This window comes from Suncus etruscus, chromosome 1 (assembly GCF_024139225.1).
Source record: "Suncus etruscus isolate mSunEtr1 chromosome 1, mSunEtr1.pri.cur, whole genome shotgun sequence".
NCBI classification, from domain to species: domain Eukaryota; kingdom Metazoa; phylum Chordata; class Mammalia; order Eulipotyphla; family Soricidae; genus Suncus; species Suncus etruscus.
This window is the reverse complement of record NC_064848.1, coordinates 25,643,770-25,656,733: the sequence shown is the minus strand read 5'-3', so window position 1 is coordinate 25,656,733 and position 12,964 is coordinate 25,643,770. Positions and strand designations below refer to the sequence as shown.

The following is a 12,964-nucleotide window of genomic DNA, read 5'->3' as shown; positions in this document are numbered from 1 at the left end:
TCTCTCTTTCTTCCTTCCTTCCTTCCTCCCTCCCTCCCTCCCTCCCTCTTTCTTTCTTTCTTTCTTTCTTTCTTTCTTTCTTTCTTTCTTTCTTTCTTTCTTTCTTTCTTTCTTCTTTCTTTCTTTCTTTCTTTCTTTCTTCTTTCTTTCTTTCTCTCTTTCTTTCTTTCTTTCTTTCTTTTCTTAATTCTTTTTTTCTTTGTCTCTTTTTCTCTCTCTTTTCTTTTAGACACTGTGGTTTTCAATACTGTTACTGAAGGGAAATGATGCCTATCACTTTCTCTCCTTTCAGCACTTAGTTCTTGTTCAGAGTGATCATTTCTATCATTGTCATAGAGGTCCTTTCTCTGCCCTAACTGCACTTCCCTGTTATTTGTGGCAAGCTTCCTATCATGGACTGGTTCTCCTGACCCTCATATCTATTGTCTCTGGATTTTAGTACTATACTCTTCTATATATACCACAAATAAGTGAGATAATTCTATACACTAGTTCTTCTTAAAGCTATTTACAAGGCTAAATAAACCAGTTATTAAAACAAATTGACATCATCATGTTAATCATGCTAACAACTTGCCAATTAATTAGAAAACACTATACATGGGCCCGAAGAGATAGCACAGTGGCGTTTGCCTTGCAAGCAGTCGATCCAGGACCAAAGGTGGTTGGTTCGAATCCCGGTGTCCCATATGGTCCCCTGTGCCTGCCAGGAGCTATTTCTGAGCAGACAGCCAGGAGAAACCCCTGAACACCACCAGGTGTGGCCCAAAAACCAAAAAAAAAAAAAAACCCACTATACAAGTTATATGATTTGACCTTCTACTTCATATCAACAAATAAGATAATGAATATGGAGATGCTTTATGAACTATTTACTAAGTGTAATGAAAATGTCATCTTGTTGACTTTCCCGCCCCTCCTTGTTATCATCATCTCCATCAGCACTACCACAAACTACTATGAAATCTCTCCTTCTATTCAACCAACCCATTCTACCTGGACTCTGACAATAGAAAGTCAAAGGTTCCTTTACATCTTTACTCACTCTGATCTCTAAAATTTTGACCACTAAGTAATCTTTAGTTTTGATCTAGAATGATCAGCTATGAATGGGTATTTATAAAGCACTATCCCCACCCAGTATATTACTGTATCCCATTAATTCCATTCTAGAAATAAAGAGCTCTGTTATTCTAAATGCAGCTATTTAATTGCTGGACATTTGCAAATATCAAAGGTGCCTCTTTGATGCTTCAAACTATTTCCTAAAAGTATAAGATTATTTTTTTCTCCCATAACATTGAGAAAAACCAAGCAAGATAGGATACAAGAAAGAGCAAGAAAGGAGAATCTAGTTACCATAGTCTTATTCTGGAAAATAAAATGGAGGAGAGGGAATAAAATCCCCAAACCCAAGAAACTGAAGGATTACCGAAGTACTCTTAATTTTTCTTTTAAGTTTATCTTTATTCTGAAATCAGCATTATTTTATTCTAGTCAGATTATTTTCCAGTCTTTATATAAACTACTTTATTTGTGATTGCCTCATACTTATTTCATCTCCATATGTCTCACAAAATACTTTTTCCCTTTGTACAATACTATTTAAAGTTTAATAGTATTGTAACTATATATAAATTTAAAATACAAAAAGCTTTCCATGGAGAAATCATAATTATTTTGCTTTATATCACTGACAGTGATACTTGTATTTTAAGTAAAGTCATATACTTTACTTATCATTCAATAGCCTAAGGGGAAAATCTGCAAGTGTCACAGAAAAATATCATTACTTACATAATAATATTTCGCTGATTTTCTTAGATAATATGTAAGTAGTCAATGGTAACATGTGTTTATTTTATTTTTTAAAGTGATAATAAAAGACTTTATATCTTAAATACTTAATAGAAATTTGAACCTAGTATTTAAAAGCATATAAGTGTTTATTAAATTGGAAGATAATAATGAGCTAAGTTAAAATGTCACATCTGGGTCAGATTTATCTGACAAAAGTCACTTTCCAGACAAGATTAATTTTCTATTCATTGATCCCATGAATGTGTATAATTTTTAATGTTTGGAGTGCTTCTGCATAATTAATTTTACCTGATCCTTATTTAACATTTTTATAAATAATAAGTAATAAAATTAGAAGGTTTAAAAGACTAATACCATAGCAGATATAACACTAAAAATACTAATATACTACTATTTCTGTAATCATAGGTGTAGTCTACTTTATTGAGCAATTACTATGTTTCAGATAGCTATCTCATTGAAGCCTCATTTTAGCCTTTACTATAATAGTATTGGTCTTTCATTGTACAGAGGTGTAGGTAATATCAGAATAATTTTAATGTAGGACATCTGATTTTAGAATCTGCATTAAATTTTATGAATTCATATGTTGTATCCTATTTCCCAGAACATGTTTAAGAATTCTTTTCTTTTCTTTCCTTTATTTTTCTTTTTATTTCTTCTTTCTTTCATTGTTTTTTGTTAGTTTTTATTTCATGGTGATCAGTACTTTTACCCTTTGCTCTGTGCTGAGAAATTACTCCTGGCAAGGCTCAGGGGATCAAGTGAGGTGTTGGGAATCAAATCCTGGTTGGCTCTGTGCAAGGAAAGCACCCTACCTGTTGTACTATCTCTTCAGCCTTACCTTGCCTTGCCTTTTCTGCCTACATACCCTCTACCCCTTCTCTCCCCAGTTTTCCTCTCTTTTCCTTTATTTCTTTCCTTTATCTTCCTTCTGATTTGTTTCTCACCACCCTTCTTCCTTTTGCTATTTCTGTTTAAAATAACAACTAAAACATGTCTACACCATTAAGGCCTGGATTAGGGATTGATGCTTTCTTCCATTTGGCAGTAATAACTTGGAGAGAGGGTAGAAAAAAAACAATTCTAATAACTTACAAGATCCAGTGCAGCTGCCAGAATGGATGCATCAGGAATTGTACCTGGCTCACAGCAATTTAACAGAAATTGAAAGCGCTTCATGCCTTGTCGAATTGCTCCAAGATTTACAACGTTTTTGCTTTTTCCAGCCTCTTGATTGGAAGATAGATGGTCATCAAAACTATGGCAACCTATAATGGAATTCATGGTGAAGAAATAAAGAAGAAAGAATACTATGGGTTATATGTTTTTAAATATGCCTTTATCTTTTTTAAATAATGTTTTTGATTGAACAGAGTTTAAAAATCCTGACCAACCCCTCCCCAAAATCCTGACCAAACCCTTTCATAATTCTGAAGGTAGTTCATATACCTCAGAGTGAGAATCATTGAACTAAAACTTGGATACATTTATTCTTACACCATTTATGTGTGGAGTTACCAACTTCTAATCCACACTAAAAATGCACAGACCTAATTTTCAGGAAGATTTTCTTTTTATTGTTTTGTTTTGTTTTTTGGGGGTCACACCCAGTAACACTCAAGGGTTACTCCTGCCTATGTGCTCAGAAATCACTCCTGGCTTGGGGAACCATATGGCATGCCAGGGGATCAAACCTCAGTCCATCCTAGGATAGCGCAGGCAAGGCAGATGCCTTACCGCTCCACGCCATCACTCTAGCCCCAAGATTTTCTCAAATCTTTCAGCAGTAATAACCTGGTTCCTAATATCTTTTGCCATCTGTGGACCAAGCGTATGGGTGGCTCATATTGTTTTTATTATAGATTTTAGTTGAGTGTCCTACATTCAAGTGTGTCACCAGTGGCAGTCATGAGATGCGCATAATTTGTCTAGATCAAGAAACACTAATGTTCTACCCACATCCATCATCTTTCTGATAAAAAAAATGGTCAGGCTCCTCTACTAAACTCCATAAGAAAATATTGTCCATCAACTCATCCCAGGTAATCTGGGCTGGGCTGTAAATTTGGAACTTTCTCAAAATGAATGGGGGAAATTTTTTTTTCTGCCTGAAATCAAAACATCTTACTGCCATACCTGACACACTTCACCAAAACAACCCTAATCCACAATTTAACCACATCAAACTGCCATGCCACCAAATTTCTTCCACACACACACACACACACACACACACACACACACACACACACACACACACACACATATAGATAGATCATGAGCTACATGACACCTCAAAACTTCATAGTAGTGTCAACCCAGTATGATCAGAGCAAGCCTAATGGGAAAGTTACAGAGAAAACCACAAAATGCAGTGAGCCTAAACAGTTACACAGAAGGCTCAACTAGCACCAACCACAGCCCATTAAATCTTCAGACAATGACTAGAATAACAACATAAATATAACGATTTACTTCAAATAGACACTTACTGATCTAAGTTTCGATCATTTCATTTGCCTTTGTGTTAAAACAAACACTATGAAGAAAATTTGTTGGTGCCTGCAATGGAGCAGGCTAGGGTGATATGTGGGAAACTGGGGACATTTGTGAAGGGAAGGTCACACTAATGATAGAATTGATGTTTAAATATTTAATGCCTAGGGGCCGAAGTAATAGCACAGTGGTAGGGCATTTGCCTTGCATACAGCAGATCTAGGACGGACCTTGGTTTGATCCCCCAGCGTCACATAGGGTCCCCAGAGCCAGGAGCGATTTCTGAGCACATAGCCAGGAATAACCCCTGAGTGTCACAGGGCATGACCCAAAAAGCAAAAAAAAAAAAAAATTTTGATGCCCGAAATTACTGTGTTATCAACAATTTGGTAAATAATGGTGTTATAATAATTTTAAAATATAAATTAAAATAATATTAAAAATAGTAAAAGAATTGCATGTTCCAGCCTTCCAATGTGGGACCTCAGAGCCTGCAGCTTTGCTGCTGTCCTCTTTCCAATCCCTTAGCATATCCACATGAAGACATTCCAATTTATATCCTATATTTATACATTCTATTTTCTCTCAGACAGTATACAGCCACAAAACTAAGTCTCCGAACAAAATTGACACTTTTCTTAGCATAACTCAAATAACCCTGCATGATTTGGAGAATAATATAAAAGACAGATGCAATTCTTAGCCACTATTTGGTGAAAGAATTTAACAGATCATTTCTCAAGTGGTAGGGAACCTGAAGCTCCACCATTAACAAAGAGCAATGGAGAAACTAAGAATTTCAACTGCAGTTGTGGATAGGAAGAGAAACCTAGGAAAATTTCCAAGCACATCAAACTCTTGAGACTGTTTGATGAGAACAAAATCAGCACTAAATGGCAACAGAAATTAAAGAAACAGTAACCAACAAAATCAAGTAATCAATGGATGGGCTCTTTCAGAAGATGAGAGAATACATACAAATGAATTTGAAGGAGCTAAAAACTCATATTAGCATGCCAGAGTAGCAGATTGCAAAAGGGGCAGAACTATATAGACAACCTTTAAGACAAATTACAAGCCAGCATGGATAAAAAAGCCAAAAAATAAAAAGAGAGACCAAGGAATGGAAGAAAATGTAAGATACTTAATGAACAAAAGAAATAAATTAAATTTAATAATTTATTAAGAAATAAGTTTCTTAAGAATTTATTAAGAAATAAATCTCTTAAAGATAAAAGAAATAATCCCTAAATCACAGGAATATCATAAGATGATGGCCAAAAGGGAAAGAGGAAGAACAAGGATTGAAAGAGAAAATAGCAGAGAATTTCCCCACTCCTTGGAAAGAGCTGCTGAACAAATCCAAGAGGCCAAAACAGTATACCAAACAAAATAAACTCAAACAGAACAACAGAACAATACATAGTCACCAAAATGGTAAAAATCAAAGAGGTAGACTTCTTAAGTCAGCAAAGAAAAAGAAAAACCTTAAATATAAAGAAAGAACCTAAGAATCACACCAGAGAGATGCGGAAAGTCTGGATCCTGGAGCAGCCCCAGAGGAGGCCTAAGGCTGAGGTGCTAGCCAGATGATGGAGATGATCTGAGGACTTGAATCATCTCCAGGATTTTTTTTCCCCTTCAAACAGAACCATATAACTTGAATCATCTTGTTCTGCCTCATAAATTTGAGTGTACCAAGACCAAACAGTCATATGAACATTGAGTAGAAATAAAAAATGATCAGACTTAAACACCAAATCCAAAGCCAATGACAGCAGAATCGATACCCAATCTACAACAAGCTAGACACAGAGGGGACCACTTATCCTAGCAGCCTGGAGGGCAAAGGAAGGGATATGGAACACATGCTGGGAACAGGAGTGGAGGGAGGACAACATTGGTGGTGGGAATGCCCCTAATTCAATGTCACTATGTACCCAAAATATACTGTGTAATCCACTTTGTTCAAAATAAAAATTATTTTTAAAAGAAGTATCCTTATTGCCTTTTCTAGATCTTTCTTTTTCCATTTTGATGCTCTGGCACTTATGTTTGTTTCTAAGTTGGGGAATGGAAGTTGTTTGATAGGCCATGAAGTAATAGTTAGACATTATTAATTTTTTCAGTGATTTAGTGAAAAGCTGGTTTATAAATTAAGAATTTGGGGGAAAATCTAATCCTTTGTATAAATAAAGAAAATTCTTGTTAAAAAAAGAATAACACCAAATCTCCTAAATAAGATGGTCTAGGCAAGAAGAGTAGGATAACATATTCAAGTGACTGAATGAAAGATGTTTTCAACCACTGCATAGAATTCATTACTCAGAAAAACCAATAATTAGAGGGAAACTCATAGCAATACAGCCTTACATGAGGAAAGAACATAAGGAAGAAAATAACAAAATTAACTGTCTAAAGGAACACCATAAACACCTGGGAAACCAACAGCAAAGGAACCTAAACACAAGCAAAAGAAATTAAATAATAAAAACCAGAGCAGAAATCAACAATATAGAAATAAAGAAAATAATACAAAGAATTAAAGAGACCAGAAACTGGTTTTTTGTTTTTGTTTTTGTTTTTTGATGCCCCTCCCCCAACTGTTTTTTTTTAAAGAATAAACAAGACAGGTGAACCACTAGCAAGACTCATAAGAAAAAAAGGGGAAATACTCAAATAAAGAGAAAAAGAAAAAAAGGGAGAAATTATAACAGAACCCCCCAAAATCAAAGACATCATGAGAGCTTATTATGAACATCTCTACACAGTTAAGATAGAGAACCTAGAAGAAATAGACAGATTTCTGGAAAAATATCATCTTCAGGTCCTTAATGAGGAGGAAGTAGAAAAAGTAAACAGGCCAATCACAAGTAAATAAATTGAAACCATAATTAGAAAAAAAAAAAGAACAAAAGTTAAGGACCAGATGTGTTTAAAGAGAATTTTATCAAGCATTCAGAGAATAGTTATTATCATTGATTCTTAGACTCTTCCAAAACATTGAAAAGACAAAAACCCTCCCTAATACTTTCCTTTTTTTGTTTTTCTTTTTTTATTTAAACACCTTGATTACATACATGATTGTTTGGGTTTCAGTCATGTAAAGAACACCACCCATCACCAGTGCAACATTCCCATCACCCAATATCCCAAGTCTCCCTCCTCCCCAACCGACCCCCGCCTGTACTGTAAACAGGCTCTCCATTTCCCTCATACATTCTTATTTTTAGGACAGTTCAAAATGTAGTTATTTCTCTTACTTAACTCATCACTCTTTGTGGTGAGCTTCCTGAGGTGAGCTGGAACTTCCAGCTCTTTTCTCTTTTGTGTCTGAAAATTATTATTGCAAGAATGCCTTTCATTTTTCTTAAAACCCATAGATGAGTGAGACCATTCTGCGTTTTTCTCTCTCTCTCTCTGACTTATTTCACTCAGCGTAATAGATTCCGTGTACATCCATGTATAGGAAAATTTCATGACTTCATCTTTCCTGACAGCTGCATAATATTCCATTGTGTATATGTACCACAGTTTCTTTAGCCATTCGTCTGTTGAAGGGCATCTTGGTTGTTTCCAGAGTCTTGCTATGGTAAATAGTGCTGCAATGAATATCGGCATAAGGAAGGGGTTTTTGTATTGTATTTTTGTGTTCCTAGGGTATATTCCTAGGAGTGGTATAACTGGATCGTATGGGAGTTCAATTTCCAGTTTTTGGAGGAATCTCCATATCGCTTTCCATAAAGGTTGAACTAGATGGCATTCCCACCAGCAGTGGATAAGAGCTCCTTTCTCTCCACATCCCGCCAACACTGTTTGTTCTCATTCTTTGTTTTGATTTGCATCTCCCTGATGATTAGTGATGTGGAGCATTTTTTCATGTGTCTTTTGGCCATTTGTATTTCTTCTTTGTCAAAGTGTCTGTTCATTTCTTCTCCCCATTTTTTGATGGGATTAGATGTTTTTTTTTTCTTGTAAAGTTCTGTCAGTGCCTTGTATATTTTGGAGATTAGCACCTTATCTGATAGGTATTGGGTGAATAGTTTCTCCCACTCAGTGGGTGGCTCTTGTATCCTGGGCACTATTTCCTTTGAGGTGCAGAAGCTTCTCAGCTTAATATATTCCCATCTGTTAATCTCTGCTTTCACTTGCTTGGAGAGTGCAGTTTCCTCCTTGAAGATGCCTGTAATGTCCTGGAGTGTTTTGCCTATGTGTTGTTCTGTATATCTTATGGTTTTGGGGCTGATATCGAGGTCTTTAATCCATTTGAATTTTACCTTCAAACATGATGTTAGCTGGGGGTCTAAGTTCAATTTTTTGCAAGTGGCTATCCAGTTGTGCCAACACCACTTGTTGAAGAGGCTTTCCTTGCTCCATTTAGGATTTCCTGCTTCTTTATAAAAAATTAGGTGATTGTATGTCTGGGGAACATTTTCTGAGTATTCAAGTCTATTCCACTGATCTGAGGGCCTGTCCTTATGCTGTTTTGATAACTATTGCTTTGTAGTACAGTTTAAAGTTGGGGAAAGTAATTCCTCCCATATTCTTTTTCCCAATGATTGCTTTATCTATTCTAGGGTGTTTATTGTTCCAAATGAATTTCAAAAGTGCCTCATCCACTTCTTCGAAGAATGTCATGGGTATCTTTAGAGGGACGCATTAAATCTGTATAATGCCTTGGGGAGTATTGCCATTTTGATGATGTTAATCCTGCCAATCCATGAGCAGGGTATGTGTTTCCATTTCCGTGTGTCCTCTCTTATTTCTTGGAGCAGAGTTTTATAGTTTTCTTTGTATAGGTCTTTCACATTTTTAGTCAAGTTAATTCCAAGGTATTTGAGTTTGTGTGGCACTATTGTGAATGGGGTTGTTTTCTTAATGTCCATTTCATCCTTATTACTATGGGTGTATAGAAAGGCCATTGATTTTTGTCTGTTAATTTTGTAGCCTGCCACCTTGCTATATGAGTCTATTGTATCTAGAAGCTTTTTGGTCGAGTCTTTAGGGTTTTCTAAGTAGAGTATCATGTCATCTGCAAACAGTGAGAGCTTGACTTCTTTCTTTCCTATCTGGATTCCCTTGATATCTTTTTCTTGCCTAAATGCTATAGCAAGTACTTCCAGTGCTATGTTGAATAGGAGTGGTGAGAGAGGACAGCCTTGTCTTGTGCCAGAATTTAGAGGGAAGGCTTTTAGTTTTTCTCCATTGAGGATAATATTTGCCACTGGCTTGTGGTAGATGGCCGTAACTATATTGAGAAAGGTTCCTTCCATTCCCATCTTGCTGAGAGTTTTGATCAAGAATGGGTGTTGGACCTTATCAAATGCTTTCTCTGCATCTATTGATATGATCATGTGGTTTTTATTTTTCTTGTTATTGATGTTGTGTATTATGTTGATAGATTTACGGATGTTAAACCATCCTTGCATTCCTGGGATGAAACCTACTTGATTGTAGTGGATGATCTTCTTAATGAGGCATTGAATTCTATTTGCCAGGATTTTGTTGAGAATCTTTGCATCTGCATTTATCAGCGATATTGGTCTGTAATTTTCTTTTTTTTGTATCATCTCTGTCTGGTTTAGGTATCAAGTTGATGTTGGCTTCATAAAAGCTATTTGGAAGTGTTTCCGTTTGTTCAATTTCATGAAAGAGTCTTGCCAGGATTGGTAGTAGTTCCTCTTGGAAAGTTTGATAGAATTCATTAGTGAATCCATCTGGGCCTGGGCTTTTGTTTTTGGGCTGTCATTTGATTACTGTTTTAATTTCATCAATGGTGATGGGGGTGCTTAGATATGCTACATCCTCTTCCTTCAACCGTGGAAGATTATAAGAGTCCAAGAATTTATCCATTTCTTCCAGGTTCTCATTTTTAGTGGCGTAGAGTTTTTCAAAGTAGTTTCTGATTACCCTTTGAATCTCTGTCATATCAGTAGTGATCTCTCCTTTTTCATTCCTAATACGAGTTATCAAGTTTCTCTCTCTCTCTTTCTTTGTTAGGTTTGCCAGTGGTCTATCAATCTTGTTTATTTTTTCAAAGAACCAACTTCTACTTTCGTTGATCTTTTGGATTGTTTTTTTGGGTTTCCACTTTGTTGATTTCTGCTCTCAGCTTTGTTATTTCCTTCTGTCTTCCTATTTTTGGGTCCTTTTTTTGAGCACTTTCTAGTTCTTTTAGCTGTGTCATTAAGCTACTCAGGTAAGCTCCTTCTTCCTTCCTGATGTGTGCTTGCAAAGCTATAAATTTTTCTCTCAGTACTGCTTTTGCTGTGTCCCATAAGTTCTGATAGTTTGTGTCTTTATTGTCATTTGTTTCCAAGAAACTTTTGATTTCCTCCTTGATTTCATTTTGGACCCACTGGTTATTGAGTATGAGGCTGTTTAACTTCCAGGTGTTAAAGTTTTTCTTCTGAGTCCCTTTGGAATTTACAAATAATTTCAGAGCCTTGTGGTCAGCGAAGGTAGTCTGCAAAATTTCTATTCTCTTGATATTATGGAGGTATGTTTTATGTGCCAGCATGTAGTTTATCCTGGAGAATGTCCTATGTACATTGGAGAAGAATGTGTATCCAGGTTTCTGGCGATGGAGTGTCCTATATATATCCACTAGGCCTCTTTCTTCCATTTCTCTCCTCAGGTCTAGTATATTCTTGTTGGGTTTCAGTCTGGTAGACCTATGCAGTGTTGACAAAGCTGTGTTGAGGTCCCCCACAATTATTGTGTTGTTATTGATATTATTTTTCAGATTTGCCAACAGTTGTATTAAATATTTTGCTGGCCCCTCATTCGGTGCATATATGTTTAGGAGAGTTATTTCTTCCTGCTCTACATACCCCTTGATTAATATAAAATGTCCATCTTTGTCCCTTACAACCTTCCTGAGTATAAAGTTTGCATTATCTGATATTAGTGTGGCCACTCCAGCTTTTTTATGGGTGTTGTTTGCTTGGATAATTTTTCTCCAGCCTTTTATTTTGAGTATATGTTTGTTCTGATTATTCAGGTGTGTTTCTTGTAGGCAGCAGAAGGTTGGATTGAGGTTTTTGATCCATTTAGCCACTCTGTGTCTCTTAACTGGTGCATTTAGTCCATTGATGTTGAGAGAGAGAGAAAGAATTGTCCTGGGATTTAATGCCATCTTTATATCAAAATTTGGTGTGTCTTTTGGTTAGTCTCGTCTTAAATTAGGTCTTTGAGTTTTTCTCTTTTTTTTTTTTTTTTTTTTTGGTTTTTGGGTCACACCCATTTGACACTCAGGGGTTACTCCTGGCTATGCGCTCAGAAGTCGCTCCTGGCTTGGGGGACCATATGGGACACCGGGGGATCGAACCGCGGTCCGTCCTAGGCTAGTGCTGGCAAGGCAGACACCTTACCTTTAGCGCCACCGCCTGGCCCCCGAGTTTTTCTCTTAAGACTGGTTTTGCGTCTCTAAAGTTTCTGAGCTGTTTTTTGTCTGTGAAACCATGTATTCTTCCGTCAAAACGGAAAGTGAGTTTTGCTGGGTATAGTATTCTAGGTGAAGCATTCATTTCATTCAGTCTTGTCACAATATTCCACCACTGCTTTCTGGCATTGAGTGTCTCTGGTGACAGTTCTGCTGTAAATCTCAAGGATGCTTGCTTGAACGTAATTTCCCCTTTTGATCTTGCTGTTTTCAGAATTCTGTCTCTATCTGTGGGATTTGTCATTGTGACTAGGATGTGTCTTGGGGTGGTTTTTCTGGGGTCTCTTTTGGTTGTTCCTCTTCGAGCATGCAGGATTTGATCACATATATTCTTTAGCTCTGGAAGTTTCTCTTTAATGATGTTCTTGACCATTGATTCTTCCTGGAAATTTTCTTCCTGGGTCTCTGGGACTCCAATGATTCTTAAGTTGTTTCTGTTGATCTTACCATAGACTTCTATTTTCATCTGTTTCCATTCTTTGACTAATTTTTCCATTGTCTGTTCATTTGCTTTAAGTTTTTTTCCAATCTCTCCTGCTGTATGGAATTGTTATGTATCTCATCTTCCACAGCACCAAGTCTATTCTCAGCTTCTGATCCCCTGTCCCAGAGCTTATCCATTTTGTCATTCATTCGTTTACTGACTTTTTCAGTCCTGTTAGTTGACATGTTATTTCAGTTTGGAGTTTTGTGATTTCTGTCTTCATATTTTCTTGGTTCTTATTAGTGTTTTGTTCAACTCGATCCATGGCTTCTTTGAGTTCATTGAGGATATTCCATATTGCTAGTCTAAAATCCTTATCTGAGAGGTTGATTAGTTGGTTGGTCATTATCTGGTCATCAGAATTGTCATCTTCATTCTCTATGTCTGATGCTGGCCTGCGTTGTTTCTCCATTGTCACACTTGTATTGTGGGTTTTTCTGTGTGTTGTGGTGGTATTCATTGGCTATATGATGTAGGCAGCACACTTCTGTGGCTCTGCCCTTTCTGGATGGGCCGACTTGCCTCTAATGGAGGGGAGTCCTCTGTGAGTGAAGCCTCACACTAGATCAAATCTTTGGCCCGAGCATGCAACAGCAAAGACAGTCCGGAGAGAAATGCTTGCTTCTGTGATCCAGCACAGTTCTTAGTGTGATTTTTTTCCTTCTTGTTGCAATGGTGTTCTTTTTTTAGAAAGAGCGCATGGCTGTGTAGTGAAG

General features: G+C 36.7%; 1 protein-coding gene across 4 annotated transcripts in view; it reads right to left on the bottom strand.

Moving 5' to 3' along the window:
* Window positions 1-12,964, bottom strand: part of UNC80 (unc-80 homolog, NALCN channel complex subunit) — a 277,398-nt gene that overhangs the window by 146,429 nt on the left and 118,005 nt on the right. For all 4 annotated transcript variants that reach the window (XM_049784015.1, XM_049783997.1, XM_049784007.1 and 1 more), the window contains exon 22: window positions 2,920-3,092. In XM_049784015.1, the coding sequence (XP_049639972.1) occupies window positions 2,920-3,092 (173 nt within the window). The remainder of the gene's footprint in view (window positions 1-2,919; window positions 3,093-12,964) is intronic.